The sequence below is a fragment of the Oratosquilla oratoria genome, chromosome 10, assembly GCF_046742065.1.
Source record: "Oratosquilla oratoria isolate Oo_2021 chromosome 10, ASM4674206v1, whole genome shotgun sequence".
NCBI classification, from domain to species: Eukaryota; Metazoa; Arthropoda; class Malacostraca; order Stomatopoda; family Squillidae; genus Oratosquilla; species Oratosquilla oratoria.
The window spans coordinates 25,424,928-25,441,157 of NC_134786.1; the positions used below are offsets into that span (position 1 = coordinate 25,424,928).

General features: G+C 45.5%; 1 protein-coding gene across 2 annotated transcripts in view; it reads right to left on the reverse strand.

The window, feature by feature from the left end:
- The window catches only part of LOC143029163 (proteasome activator complex subunit 4-like), a 200,170-nt gene that overhangs the window by 36,192 nt on the left and 147,748 nt on the right, over window positions 1-16,230 (reverse strand). For both annotated transcript variants that reach the window (XM_076191649.1, XM_076191648.1), the window contains 5 exons: window positions 14,866-15,056; window positions 14,536-14,726; window positions 14,220-14,349; window positions 13,945-14,084; window positions 11,822-11,923 (listed from right to left, as the gene is read on the reverse strand). In XM_076191649.1, coding sequence (XP_076047764.1) covers window positions 11,822-11,923; window positions 13,945-14,084; window positions 14,220-14,349; window positions 14,536-14,726; window positions 14,866-15,056 — 754 coding nt within the window. The remainder of the gene's footprint in view (window positions 1-11,821; window positions 11,924-13,944; window positions 14,085-14,219; window positions 14,350-14,535; window positions 14,727-14,865; window positions 15,057-16,230) is intronic.

Genomic DNA, 16,230 nt, shown 5'->3' on the forward strand with positions numbered 1-16,230 from the left:
GCAGTGTCGTCAGCAAACCACAACTGGCTCACCTCCCAATTTTCTCCATTTTCTTTAATCATCTCCAACCCCTGATCCCACTACCCTTGCATTCACCTCTCGCATCACCCCATCCATGTAAAGATTGAACAGCCAGGGTGACATAACACACCCCTAACTAAGTTCAACCTTTACCTCAAACCATTCACTCTCTCCATTTCTAATCCTAATGCAAGCTCTACTACTCCCATAAAAACTCTTGACTGCTCTTAACAGCTTTCCTCCTATCCCATATATCTGCAGTACCTCCCACAGTGCCTTCCTGTCTACCCTGTCGTAAGCCTTTTCCAGACCCATAAAAGCCCAAAAAACATCCTAAAAAAAGTAAAGGCATAAGAGGGTCTTGGAGTTTTCTAACCAGCACCCTAAGGTTTGGTCTTTTAATGTGCGTGGATGTGGTACAGATGAGAGTAAAATGGAAGAGATAGGTAGTAGGTTTGTGAGAAGAAAGATGGATGCGTTGGCTTTGAGTGAAACTAAGTTGAGAGGGAAGGACAAGTGTGAGTTTGGGAGTGTAGTTGGGAGGTTCTCAGGAGTGAAGAAAGGGCAAGGGAGAGAAGAGATGGCTATACTAGTAAGTGAAGAGATAGGTAAACGTGTAGTGGAGTAGGAGGTTTCTTCAAGGATAATGTAGATGAAGGTGAAACTGGGAAAGGAGATGTGGGTTTTTGTAAGTGTATATGGGCCTGGTAGTGAGAAGAGTGTAGAAGAAAGGGAGGCATTTTGGATAGATTTAAATGAGTGCATAGAGGGATTAAGGAGGATCATCAATGTAGTAGTATTGGGAGACCTTAATGCTAGGATAGGAAATGAACAAATTGACAGAGTGGTTGGGAAATGTGGAGTTCCAGGAAAGAATCGTAGTGGAGAGTTGATGGTGGAGATGTGTCTAGAGTTGATGATAGCAAATACAGTGTTTTGGAAGAAAGTCAAGAATAAGTACACATGGGAGTGGGTGGTGGATGGAAAGGTGGTAGATAGAGCGTTAACCTCTTCAGTACGGGCCAAAATCTCGCGGGCAGCATCAGCTGCCAGACGTACGATGTGTCGTAATAATACTCGCATCATAAAATATAGTCACCGCTTATATCGATCGTTCTCTCTTTCACCCATGAATTTTGATAACCATAGAAAATGTGATGAAGACAGTTTAGAGAGTATGTCATTATGCAGGGGCAACTACAATAAATATAATCAAGACGCCGATATGGCAGCCTCGTGTATCCACTTGCTCCTCATGCTGCCTATGTATGTGGCACCGTATGGAAGGGGTTAATGGACTATGTAGTGATAGGAGTATAATAGGAAGAGTTTAGGTTGTACATGTGCTAAGGGGAGAGGGTGGGGGAATATCAGATCATTTTTTGGTGGAAGGTAAGTTGAGATTGGAGGATAGATGGAGAAAGAGGAAAAGGACAAAAGGTAGAGAGGTGCTTAGAGTGAACTCTTTAAATGAAAAGGAAAAAAAAGGAAAAGGAGTACAAGAAGAAGCTGAGAGAGGAGTGGGAAGGAATGAAGGATAGAGTAGAGCTAGGAGTGGAGGAGGAATGGGGATGGTTCAAGGAAAGAGTCACAAAGTGTTCAAAGATGGTGTGTGGAACAAGAAGGATGGGAGGAAATAGAAGGAAGGGTAGTGAATGGTGGGATGAGGAAGCAAAAAAGGTTGTAGAAAAGAAGAAGCGAGCTTTCACATATTGGTTACAAAATAGGATGTTGTAGTCATATGAGAGGTACAAAGAAAAGAGAAGAGAAGTAAAGCACAAGGTAAAGGAGGCAAAGTAGAGAGCAGATGTGAAATGGGCTAAGAGTATGACAGAAAATTTTGAAAGTAATAAAAAGATGTTTTGGAAAGAAATTAAGAGAGGAAGAGGAGGCGAATCAAGTAGAGAAGAAAAGGTAAAAGGTGCAGATGGAGAGATGATAATGGAAGAGAAGGCAGTAAGGGGAAGATGGGAAGAGTATTTTAGGGAGTTGCTAAATGTGAAGGACGATAGGGAGGGAGAGATAGTTGCAGTGGGGAGTGCTAAGAAAATGACCGTGATGAGTGAGGAAAATGGAGGAGAAATAAGGATGAAGTGAAGGCAGTTGTTAAGATGAGGAGAGCAACTAAGGCACCTGGTCTGGATGGATGCCATACAAAATGTCAAAAAAAAAAAAAAAAAAAAAAAAAGGAGGTACAGTAATGGTGGACTGGCTGGTGAGGTTATTTAATGTTTGCTAGAGGACTGGAGGAGTGCCTGTATATTTCCACTTTATAAGGGAAAAGGGGACAGGTGTGAGGGTAGTAGTTTCAGAGGAATTAGCTTGTTAAGTGTAGTTGGGAAAGCTTATGGGAGGATCTTGATTGAGAGGAACAGAGGGAGTAATTGGTGAGGAACAGTGTGGATTCAGGACAGGTAGAGGTTGCATAGATTAGATTTTTGTGGTAAGACATATGTGAGAAAGCTATAGGAAAGGGGTAGGATGTTTTTTGGGCTTCTATGGATCTGGAAAAGGCTTATGGCAGGGTAGACAGGAAGGCACTGTAGGAGGTACTGCAGATATACGGGATAGGAGGAAAGCTTCTAGGAGCTGTCAAGAGTTTTTACGAGAGTAGTAGAGCATGTGTCAGGATTAGAAATGGAGAAAGTGAGTTGTTCGAGGTAAAGGTGGGACTTCATCAGGGATGTGTTGCATCACCCTGACTGTTCAACTTATACATGGATGGGGTGGTGCGAGAGGAAATGCAAGGGTGGTGGGTCAGGGATTGGAGGTGTTTAAAGAAAATGGAGAAAAGTGGGAGGTGAGCCAGCTGTTGTTTGCGGACAACACTGTGCTTGTAGCAGGATCAGAGGAGGGATTGAGGAAGTTGGTGACAGAGTTTGAGAGAGTGTGTGAAAGAAGAAAGCTAAAGATAAATGTGGGTAAAAGTAAGGTGATGAGATGTTCAAGGGGTGAAAGTGGCAGCAGACTGGAAGCGACAGGAGGAAGTGGATAGTTTTAGATACTTGGGTGGAATGGAGATGGAGGTAGAATGTAGATTGAGAAAGCAAATGAGGAATAGACATTTGGGAATGGAGGCTAAGAGGAGATTATATGAAGGAGTGATTGTGCCAATAGTACTGTGTGGAGCAGAAACATGGACCATAAGAGAGGAAGAGAGGATTTTGAATGTGTTTGAGATGAGGTGTCTGAGAAGTATGATGGGGGTTATTTGGCTGGATAGAGTGAGAAATGAGGTGAGGAGGAGAACAGCGATGGTAAGGGAGTTGGGAGATAGGGTGGAAGAATGAGTATTGGTATGGTTTGGACACATGGAAAGAATGAGTGAAGACTAGTAAAAGAGGTGTGGAAGGCAGATGTGGAGGGAGTGAACATAAGGGGGCGACCTAGGATGACATGGATGGATGGGGTGAAAGGGGCTTTGGGGAAGAGGGGAATGTCTGTTGAGGAAGGACAGGAGAGGACAGAAGATAGGGGTGAATGGAGAATGGTTGTATATGGATGATGTTGTGATGCATGAGGTGGAATGGGTGGGGAGACTGGGGGGTGAGGTAGTATGTGTGAGAAAAATTTATGCAGCCCGAAGGGATTTCTCTCCGTCTTCTCCTTTTCTGTATGAGGGGATGGAGAGGGGAGGTCACCAATTTAATGAAGCAGCCTTGCTGTGGATGTGCTGTGTCTTGCGACACTGCCTGTGACCCAGGGCAGTGGACAAGATGCAGGGATGACCCATCATCCAGGAGGTGCCAAGATAAGAGGTGAGGGTGGAGGGTGGAGGGGAGTGGAGTGTATTAGGGATGGAATGGGTGGGATTGGTTTTTATGCCTTTTTCTTTTTGGCTACCTCCCTTGTAAGGGGGAAAAAGCCTTTGGTATATGTATGTAACACACAAAAAGCTACTAAGAAAAATCAAAATAATAGGTGGCGTACAAGGAAAGAAATTGAAATGGATGGAAGATTTCTTGAACGGGAGAAAAATGTAATTTTCGCAGGAAAATTAATTTTTCCCTGATACAAACCTGAGGTACTCCTTACCCAAGGATACGCGGCGCGTTTCTACCGCTAACACTGTGTGTGCTTGAAAACACCTCACTCCGAGGGTCTGGGCAACCATTATCCTCAGTAAGGGGCCCTCCTGGGGCAAGGGGGGCCCCCCCTCCCCCCCACAAGGGTAGGAGGGTAGAAGCTCCATTGTCTGAGCCAGGTATGAAATTAGTCACGAGGGTTGACAGGCCAGGGAGAAGGAACTACTAGCGGGGTGGATGAGGAGGGCCATTAGAGGTAAGGAGGGCCATTAGAGGTAAGGAGTACCTCAGGTTTGTATCAGGGAAAAATTAATTTTCCTGCGAAAATTACATTTGTTCCGAAGAATACAAACTCTTCGGTACTCCTTACCCAAGGAGACTTGGACTTAGGGGGGAAGGAAGTATTTGTCTAGCCTGGGAAACCCTCGTAAGGAGAAAATGTAGAGTGCTAAGATCTACGTTGACCAGACCCTTATACATTCCCCGAAACTGTGAAGGGCACCTGGATCTGTTCCCAGAGTGGAGACAGACAGGGCATACTCACTTTGTACCCCTTGTAGGGCTCGAACTGATTCCCTTGGAATGCTTGAGAGCCCTCGGTGAGGTAAGGGAATGTAGGAGTATGAGAAGGACTTGAGATAGGTATCCCCGTGGTTGCCGATCCAGAACTTGGATGAGGCTTCAGGGTTAGCTGTGTGCCATTGGTACGGGGTATGTTATCTCAGGACTTCTTGGGCGGCCACTATGGGGCCTAGAGAGAAGGTCCCTAAGGATTCCCACATGACATCTTTGCGGTAAAAGGAAGTGAACGTAGTCTGGGACTTCCATATACCTGCTTGAAGGACCTGGTTGACTGACCGATTCTTTCGGAAGACTAGGGAGGGTCCTATTGCCCTGAGGTCATGAGCTTTTGCTCCAGGGTAATCCGTGGGGCTCGAGGCGTAGGCCCTGCGGATGACTTCCTTGATCCAGTAAGAAATGGAAGTCTTAGTGACAGGCTTGGGTGTACCCCTGGTAGAGACGAACAGTCTTGGCAAGTCTGGTCTAAGATGCTTCGTCCTCTTGAGGTAGGTCCAGATAGCACGTACCGGGCATAGGACCATTTCTGCATGTTCGCCCCCTACAAAGTCGTCCAAGGAAGGAATACTAAAGGACCAGAATCTAGGGTCAGCTTTGGCCAGATCCTGGTTTTTGGCAACGAATTGGGGCAGAAAAGTGAAAGAGACCTCTTGCCATCCTTTCGAGTGGGCGACTCGATAAGAGATGGCATGCAACTCCCCGACCCTCTTGGAAGACGCCAGGGCCAAGAGAAAGACTGTCTTCAAGGTGAGGTCCTTGAAATTAGCATCTCGGAGGGGTTCGTAAGGGGGGCCCCGAAGAGCGTTGAGGACTAATGCCACATCCCATGGAGGAGAAGTGATCTCCCTGGGGGGGGCATGATTTTCTGAAATGTCTGAAGAGCATGGAAATTTCTGGAGACAGGGCTAGATCCATGCCCTTCAGAGAAAACACCTGATTAACCCCTTCCATACGGTGCCGCACACGTAGGCGTCATGGGGAGCGAGTGTATTCGCGAGGCTGCCATATCGGCGTCTTGATTATATTTATTGTAGTCGCCCCTGTGTTTTTACATTCTCTCAAATGTGCCCTGAATCCCATTCTCTGTGGTATTCAAAATTCGCGGGTGAAAGAGAGAACGATCGATATAAGCGGTGACTATATTTTATGATGCGAGTATTATTACGACACGTCGTAAGGCTGGCATTGGCTGCTGCCACTGAGATCTAAGTCCATGACGCCTATGTGTGCGGCACCGTATGGAAGGGGTTAAGAGCTGCCCTATAGCCCTGCACTGCCGAGAGGGAGATCTTCTTGGACTTCCGGAGGAAGTGGAAGAAGGAGGCAATCAGAGGAATGGTGGCTTGCTCTGGGGCTATTGCTCGGGAGTGGCACCATTCTGCAAAAGCATTCCACTTCCCTTGATAAAGGGCAGCTGAGGAAGAGCGAATAGGGGAGGACATGTCTTCTGCCACTTCTTTGGGGAAACCCTTCTCTAGGAGGATCCGGACCATAGTCTGAACGCGTGAAGTGCCAGGGCTGACGGGTTCTTGTGCCAGGCCCCGTTGACTGGTTGATGTAGAAGGTCGGGTCTTCCCTGAAGGGCCAGGGGCTCCTCCACTGCTAGCTCGAGGTGGTCTGGAAACCATGGGGCTTCCGGCCACCAGGGAGCGATCAAAGTCATCCGAAGGTTGGATGCGGTTCGTACTCTCTGGGGCACCTTCTGGAGCAAGGGAAACGGTGGGAAAGCGTAGGTGTCGAGGTTGTCCCAGCTTTGCAGAAGAGCATCCTCTCCCGCTGCCAGCGGATCCGGGAGAGGGCTGAAATACACCGGGAGCTGGTGGTTCCATCTGGTGGCGAAAAGGTCCACCAGAGGGGAGCCCCATTTGTTGATGAGGAAGGTCGCCACTTCCGGATGGAGGGACCACTCCGTGCTGATTACCTGACTCCTTCTGCTGAGGTGGTCCGCCCAGACATTCTTCTTCCCTGGGATGTAGCGAGCTCTGAGTGTCACTTGGAGGTTCTCGGCTAATAGGAGGATCTCCATAGTGAGATGGCAGAGGTCCTGGGAGACTGTGCCCCCCTGCTTGTTCAGGTAGGCTACTACCGAGGAATTGTCCGACATGATGCCCACAACTTTCCCCGAGATTTGACCCGAGAAGTGACGGAGAGCCAGCAGTACCGCTTTCAATTCTAGCCAGTTGATATGGGCTGTCCGCTCGACCGTGGACCAGGAACCGCTGACATGATCGTCGTTGAGGCGTCGGAGAAGAGGAGGACTTCGGGGGGAGATGGGCTGAGGGGCATCCCCACGAGCAGGTTGCACGGGTCCTTCCACCAGAGAAGAGAATGCTTGACCTCTCCGGTAAGGGTGATGTGTTGACGGGTGTTTCCCCTTAGCGGGGACCACTGGGACTTGAGGAGCCACTGTAGGGGTCGCATTCTCAGTCTGCTCCTGGGTATTAACCTCTCGACGGAGGCCATGTGGCCCAGGAGGACTTGGCATTGTTTGGCCGTGAGGAACCCGGTCGATAGTGCCTGCACGACGAGGGAAGAGAGATTCTGGATTCGCTTCTCTACTGGGAATGCCTGCATGAGGGAAGAGTCCAGAACCATACCCAGGTACGTGACTCTCTGTCTTGGAATGAAATCTGACTTCGTCTGGTTGACCGTGGAGCCCAATTTGCGGATGAAAGCTAGGACCGTCCCCAGGTGGTCGCAGCATAGCTGGGCGGAGTGTGCCAGGATCAGCCAATCGTCCAGGTAACGGAGTAGGCGAATCCCTCTGGAGTGGGACCACGCTGAGACGAGTTTGAACACTCTGGTGAAGACTTGGGGTGCTGTGGAGAGGCCGAAGCATAGGCAGGTGAATTGAAAAGTGGTGCCCTTGTGGACGAAGCGGAGGAATTTTCGGGATGAGGGATGGACAGGTATTTGGAAATAGGCGTCCTGGAGGTCCAGGGACACCATGAAGTCCCCTTCCCTGATAGACGCCCTCACGGCCTCTGGGGTGTCCATCCGGAACTTCGTCAGGGAAAGGAACTTGTTGAGAGGAGACAGATCGATGACAGGTCTCCACCCCCCTGTAGCCTTTGGTACTAGGAATAGCCTCGAGTAGAACCCCGGGTCCGGAGTTGAGACTTCCTCGAGTGCTCCTTTCTGGAGCAGAGTGGAGATTTCCTCCACTAGGGCCCGCCCGCGATCCGAGTCCGGATGGTAGTTGCTGACTTGGATGGGATAGGGGGAGAGGCTGGGGATGGTGTGAAAAGGAAGACGATAGCCTGCCTTGATAACCTGGATGGTCCAGTCCTCCGCCCCGGCAGCCTCCCATTCTCTCCAGTAGAGAGAGAGGCAACCTCCTATCCTGTGCGGGAGGGCAGGCGAGTTCCTAGAATTTCCTGCGTTGGGGTCCAGAGCCTCTATGATGTTTGCGCCCCTGTTCTCTATTGGGGAAGGGGCGGGGCTTTCCTGTCTGGGCTATGTAGTGTAGTGGTAAATAGGACTATGATAGGAAGAGTTAAGGATGTACATGTGCTAAGGGGAGAGGGTGGGGGAATATCAGATCATTTTTTGGTGGAAGGTAAGTTGAGAGTGGAGGATGGATGGAAAAAGAGGAAAGGGACAAAAGGTAGGGAGGTGCTTAGAGTGAACTCTTTATATGAAAAGGAAAAGGAGAAGGAGTACAAGAAGAAGCTGAAGGAGGAGTGGGAGGGAGGTGAAGGATAGAGTAGAGCTAGGTGTGGAGGAGGAATGGGGATGGTTCAAGAATGGAGTCACAAAGTGTGCAAGGATGGTGTTTGGAACAAGAATGACAGGAGGAAATAGAAGGAAGGGTAGTGAATGGTGGGATGAGGAAACAAAGAAGGTTGTAAGAGAGATGAAGCGAGCTTTCTCAGATTGGTTACAAAATAGGACGAGGGAGTCATATGAGAGGTACAAAGAAAAGAAAAGAGAAGTAAAGCAAAAGGTAAAGGAGGCAAAGAGGAGAGCAGATGTGAAGTGGGGTAAGAGTATGACAGAAAATTTTGAAAGTAATAAAAAGATGTTTTGGAAAGAAATTAAGAGAGGAAGAGGAGGCGAATCAAGTAGAGAAGAAAAGGTAAAAGGTGCAGATGGAGAGATGATAATGGGAGAAAAGGCAGTAAGGGGAAGATGGGCAGAATACTTTAGGGAGTTGCTAAATGTGAAGGAGGATAGGGAGGGAAAGGTAGTTGCAGTGGGAAATGCTAAGAAAATGACCATGATGAGTGAGAAATATGGAGGAGAAATAATGAAGGATGAAGTGAAGGCAGTTGTGAAGATGATGAAAGAAGGTAAGACACCTGGTCTGGATGGATGCCATGCAGAATGTCTAAAAAAGGAGGTACAGTTATGGTGGACTGGCTGGTGAGGTTATTTAATGTTTGTTGGAGAGAGGGTAGAGTGCCGGAGGACTGGAGGAGTGCCTGTATAGTTCCACTTTACAAGGGAAAAGGGGACAAATGTGAATGTAGTAGTTTCAGAGGGATTAGCTTGTTAAGTGTAGTTGGGAAGGCATATGGGAGGATCTTGATTGAGAGGATTAGGAGAGGAACAGAAGGAGTAATTCGTGAGGAACAGTGTGGATTTAGGACGGGTAGAGGTTGTGTAGATCAGATCTTTGTGGTAAGACAGATATGTGAGAAAGCTATAGGAAAGGGGAAGGATGTTTTTTTGGCTTTTATGGATCTGGAAAAGGCGTACGATAGGGTAGACAGAAAGGCACTGTGGGAGGTTATGCAGATATATGGGATAGGAGGAAAGTTTCTAGGAGTTGTCAAGAGTTTTTATGAGAGTAGTAGAGCTTGTGTCAGGATTAGAAGTGGAGAGAGTGAGTGGTTTGAGGTAAAGGTGGGACTTCGTTAAGGATGCGTTATGTCACCCTGGCTGTTCAACTTATACATGGATGGGGTAGTGCGAGAGGTAAATGCAAGGGTAGTGGGTCAGGGATTGGAGATGGTTAAAGAAAATGGAGAAAAGTGGGAGGTGAGCCAGCTGTTGTTTGCTGACGACACTGCCCTTGTGGTAGGATCGGAGGAGGGACTGAGGAAGTTGGTGACAGAGTTTGGGAGAGTATGTGATAGAAGAAAGATAAAGATAAATGTGGGTAAAAGTAAGGTGATGAGATGTACAAGGGGTGAAAGTGGCAGTAGACTGGAAGTGAGCATTAAGGGAGAGCAACTGGAGGAAGTGGATAGTTTTAGATACTTGGGTGCAAATGTGGCAGGAAAAGGTGGAGTGAAGGTGGAGGTAGAATGTAGATTGAGAGAAGCGAGTAAATGCCTTGGTGGATTAAAAAGTGTAATGAGGAATAGACATTTGGGAATGGATGCTAAGAGGAGACTGTATGAAGGAGTGATTGTGCCAACAGCACTGTATGGGGCAGAAAGATGGAACATATGAGAGGAAGAGAGAAGGAGTTTGAATGTGTTTGAGATGAGGTGTCTGAGAAGTATGATGGGGTTACTAGGCTAGATAGAGTGAGAAATGTGGAGGTGAGGAGAAGAACGGGGGTGGAAAGGGAGTTGGGAGATAGGGTGCATGAAAGAGTATTAGGATGGTTTGGACACATGAAAAGAATGAGTGAAGAAAGACTAATAAAAGAGGTATGGAAGGCAGATGTGGAGGGAGTGAACATGAGGGGACATCCTAGGATGAGATGGATGGATGGGGTGAAGGGGGCTTTGGGGAAGAGGGGAATGTCTGTTGAGGAAGGATGGGAGACAACAGAAGACAGGGGTGAATGGAGAATGGTTGTATATGGATGATGTTGCGATGCATGAGGTGGAATGGGCGGGGGATGGGGGGTGAGGTAGTATGTGTGAGCAAAATTTGACGCAGCCCGAAGGGATTTTCCCCCGTCTTCTTTTATGCTGGGGGGGGGGGGGGGGGGTCGCCAATTTAATGGAAAAAGAAGAGGTCATGAAAAGAAACTAAAAAAGGATAACTATAGAAGAGATCTGAAAAAAAATAGCTTCCCACACAGAGAGCTGGATATCTGGAATAACTTAAAAGAAACAGTGTGTGCAAATACTATTCAAGATTTTAAGAAAAAACTTGATACTGAAAGATACAAAGACGGGTCACCACGAGCATAGCTCCCTTCCCGTGTAATACAACTAGGTAAAATACTAAAGAAAGTAAGTACAGAGGAAGACTGAATCACTACAGAAAGACCTGAATAAATTCTGAGAATGGACTCAAAAGTGGGAAGTGAACTTCAACATCAAGAAATGTAGTATAATGGAGTCTTCGGAACAAAGTAAAAATAGAATATCAGGGCAATATAAAATTGGTGCAAAGGAAGTAAAAAAGTTAGCTTGGAAAGGGCCTAAGAGTAATTATCAACAAAGACATGTCACCAGACAAGCATATCAACAAAATAGTCAAAGAAACCTTCAATTTACTAAGATCAATAAAAAGTCCCTTTGAGTACTTGGATGAGGTAATAGTAAAGAAAATATTAGTCACACTGATAAGACCAAGATTGGAGTACACTGCGACACTATGGGCATCCAGTACAAAAAAGAATATAAAGAAATTAGAAAGAATCCAAAGAACAATGACAAAGATGGCACCAACACTCTCTAAATTGACATCTGAACAAAGGTTGTCCAAACTGGAAGTAATCACCCTGGAACAAAGAAGAAAAAGAGGAGATCTACTGCCCATTTACAGAATTATGAAAGGGATGGAAGTTCTCAACAGAGGAGATTTATTATAGTAGGATAAGAGAAAAACAAGAGGACATGAAAAGAAACTCAAAAAGGAGTTATAGAAGAGATATGAAAAAGAATGTGTTTCCCACACAGAGTGGTAGATACCTGGAACAAATTGAATGAGGTAACAGTGTGTGCAAAAACTATACAAGAATTTAAAAACAAACTAGATGCTGAAAGATACAAAGACAGGTCATTATGAGCATAGCTCTCTTCCTGTATAATACAACTAGGTAAATAGTATGTGCAAACACCACACAAGAATTTAAGAACTAGATGTTGGAAGATACAAAGACAGGACACCACGAGCATAGCTCCCCTTTCCGTATAATACAAATAGGTAAATACCATACGAGTGAATAACATACATATGTTATTCACTCGTATGGTATTTACCTATACGAGTGAATAACAAATAGTATAATTCCTATTTCTCATATCTAATACATTTATCAAGTCAGAAAAATTCAAGGTACTCACTTTGGCCATGTGTACCAGCCATAATGTGTTTTATGAACAAATCTTGGAGCATCCCATTCTTTCTGATTTGTGATGGGCTTGCTGGCATCATACTGCAACCACCTGGAATAAAACATCACAACCTTTTTACGGCCTTTCCTTATTAATTCTATTCACAAAAATTCTCCACACTAGCTTGACAAATTCTATGTTTCACCATACACTCATCTGAATGAGAAATGAATATATGTTGCTCCAACTCCATGATCAACTGCAAGTGCAATGGTCATACACATACCAAAAGGCTTCCCCCTTCTAGGGACCATGGCCTAAACAAAGCATACATCCACCATTCACACATCCAACACCCATTAGTTGTCTTTTCTATAGTAATTCCTTGTGGATGAAGGGAGGGAGGGGAGTAAATGGGAGTAGGGTATGTGGGGATGGAATGGGTGGAAGTAGACTTTATGCCTTTGCTTTTGGCTACCTACCTTGTAAAGGGGAAAAAGCCATTGGTGTATGTATGTATGTATGTAATAGTATATACATACCAGCACCCATCCCAAGTCAAATCACACAACCATTTCATACACAACCTATTTGATATCCCTCTTATCTCTGCATCTCATGAATGAAGGCTCATTCCTATCCTCCTCTGTAATATTGGTTGGGTCAAAAGTATTGCATACATACATACATACATACATATACCAAGGCTTTTTCCCCCTTCCAAGGGAGGTAGCCAAAAAGGGAAAGGCATAAAAACACTCCCACCCATTTCATCCCTAAATACACTCCACACCCCTCCCACCCTTCCTCTCATCTGAGCACCTCCTGGATGACGGGTCATCCCTGCACCCTGCCCACCGCCCTGGGTCAGAAGCAGTGTCGCAAGACACAGTACATCCACAGCAAGGCCGCTTCATTTAATCGGTGACCCCCCTCTCCGTCCCCCTTTGCATATAAGGCGAGGACGGGGAGAAATCCCTTCGGGCTGCGTCAAAATTTACTCACACATACTACCCCACCCCCCACCCCCCCGCCCATTCCTCCTCATGCAGTCACAACATCATCCATATACAACCATTCTCCACTCACCTCTGTCTTCCGTCCTCTCCCTTCCTTCCTCAACAGACATTCCCCTCTTCCCCAAAGCCCCCTTCACCCCATCCATCCACCACATCCTAGGACGTCCCCACCTGTTCACTCCCTCCACATCAGCCTTCCATACCTCTTTTACTAGTCTTTCTTCACTCATTCTTTCCATGTGTCCAAACCATCCTAATATTCTTTCATCAACCCTATCTCCCAAATCCTTTTTCACCCCTGTTCTCCTCCTCACCTCCTCATTTCTCACTCTATCCAGCCTAGTAACCCCCACCATACTTCTCAGACACCTCATCTCAAACACATTCAAACTCCTTCTCTCTTCTTCTCTTATGTTCCACGTTTCTGCCCCATACAGTGCTGTTGGCACAATCACTCATTCATACAGTCTCCTCTTCGCATCCATTCCCAAATGTCTATTCCTCATTACACTCTTTAAACCACCAAGGCATTTACTCACTTCTCTCAATCTACATTCTACCTCCACCTTTTCCTGCTACACTTGCACCCAAGTATCTAAAACAATCCACTTCCTCCAGCCGCTCTCCCTTAATGTTCACTTCCAGTCTACTGCCACTTTCACCCCTTGTACATCTCATCACCTTACTTTTACCCACATTTATCTTTAGCTTTCTTCTATCACATACTCTCCCAAACTCTGCCACCAGCTTCCTCAATCCCTCCTCTGACCCTGCCACAAGCGCAGGTTGTATTGCAGTGAATTAGTGCAAAAGTATTGCAGTGAAACAAAACAGCCAGTTAGTTTACCATTTTATCCATTCTCATCCATTAAAAAGAATTAATAAAGCACATAAGAAGAACAGCTTTTTATCCATTTATTCCCAACTTTTGCACTCTTCCCTGTTAAACTGACATTGCATGTGCATTCAAAGCTCTCTTCACCTAATAGTAATTCACAGAACATGAGCTGTAAACAACTGATAATGTCTGTAAGAACGCTATTACAAAATATTTTGAAACAGCTTATCTTGAAGGTCACCATACTTTTAGCTTGGCAACCCTATCTACTCTACCTATTATCTTCCCGAGCATCTCCTGGTCTCAAGTCTCTCTGTGTGCAAGGTTTCTCATTTGCACAGTAAGGGTCTACTTCCACCATTTTATGTTTCCTCTTCTGCTTCTTTAGGATACATGCCATACCATGAATTGCAGTCTGGAAATGAAAAACAAGAATATGTAAATAAAGTCTACTAGATTCAAGCAACTTCAACCACAAAGGCCATTAGTATGCACATTATTTGACAATTATTAGTATGGCAGGTGTATCATTCTATGCTGTGAATCTCACCTTTCGAACAGATATGGATTCATGAATAAGATTATTTACAAAGGCTTTGACTGCTACAGCAGGAAAGGGAACATCAGGCCGGATGAGCATAAAAAGCATGTAGAGAGTCATATCATAGTGGTGCCAGTGTCTGCAAGTGAGGCAAGCACACAGTTAGACCACTACAAGAATGCCACCCCGAGTACTCAGAAGCCCAAAGATTCCAGTTAATTTCAAACCACATATCTAAAATAAACATATTGCATTCACTACATCTCAAAACTTAAAAATGAATAAAAATAGTCACTAGATTAAAGTAAAAACCAACTAAACTTACAATGTACCAGAATTAAGCATCGTCACCAATTTGTCAACAAGCTGTTCATAATGCCTGTTATTCTGGTTACCCTTTTCAACTAAGCTTTGGCAGGCGGCCTCCTCAGCATCAACTGCTATTGTAGCATTCACATGGGGTATACTGGTGGATTGTAAAAGTTCCCTCGCACTCTTAACTGAACTGTCTGGTACCTGCAGATATATAAAATATTTCAATTCTCAATGTCCTGGAACAATATTATTTACATAAATCCAACCCTATACATAATACGTCATGATCAAAGAGTGTACAAGTTTTGTCAGGCAATAAACACAAACATTGATTACTTACAGAGTAAAAAATGGAAAACAGCTCCATATATCTTGAAGCTGTGTCTGCTAATGACTCAAGTAGTTTAACAATGGATGGTTTCTCTGAGTGTTGGGCAGCCAGGAGAGCTGGCCATATCATGTTCAGTGACTCCCAGTCTCTTCGCACCACCAAAGATTTACTCTTACTCCCCAAGAGAATGTAAAGTGCACCTAAGTACAGAAATAATACCTTTAGCATCAAGTATCAAGCCACAGATTTAATAATACATATATACATGTACCAAGAGTATTTTTCCCCTTACAAGGGAGGTTGCTAAAGACAACAGGCATAATAGAGTTATAAATCCACTCCCACCCATTTCATCCCCACATACTCCACTCCCATTCGCCACCCTTCCTTTCCTCTCTTCTTGGCACCTCCTGGATGTCGGGTCATCCCTGCATCTCATCCATTGCCCTGGGTCATAAACAATGCAGCAAGACACAGCACATCAACAGCAAGTCCACTTCATTTGGTAGGTGAACCCCCTCTCCATCCCCTCATGCATAAAAGGAGAACATAAGGAGAAATACCTTCGGGTTGCATCAAAATATCATTCACACATAACCACTCTCTAACACCTCCCCATCCCTCACCCACTCCTGTCCATGTATCTATCCTAGTATCATCCATTTACAACCATTCTCCACTCACCCCCATCTTCTGTCTTCTCCCTTCTTTCCTCAACAGACATCTCCCTCTTGTTCAACACCCCTTTCATGCCATCCATCCACCTCATCCTCAGTTGCCCCCACAAGTTCACTCCATCCACCTGTCTTCCACACTTCTTTTACCAGTCCCCTGCCACTCAATCTTTTCATTTTAATTTCAAAATAATAATTAAATATTTTTTAATAATTCAATATTACTTAATAATGCATACACCAACAGTTTTTTCCCTTATAAGGGAGGTAGCCAAAGTTAAGGGCATTAATCCACTCACACCAACTTCATCCCCACATATTTCACTCCCATTCACCACCCCTCCCTCCTTTTTTCTTGGCTCCTCCTGGATGATAGGTCATCCTTGCATTTTGCCCACTGCCCTGGGTCAGAAACAATGCAGTAAGACATGGCATATCCATAGCAAGGCCACTTCATTAATCAGTGACCCTCCTCTATTCTCTTATGCAGAAACAGAGAAGACAGGGAGAAATCCTTTTGGGATGCATCAAAGTATCATTCACACATACTCACTCACCCCCACCCACTCCTTTTCATGCATCACATCTTCATCCATACATAACCATTCTCCATTCACCCCTATCTTCTGTCTTCTCCCTTCCTTCCTCAAGAGATATTCCCCTCTTTCCCAATACCCTTTTACCCTATCCATCCACCTCA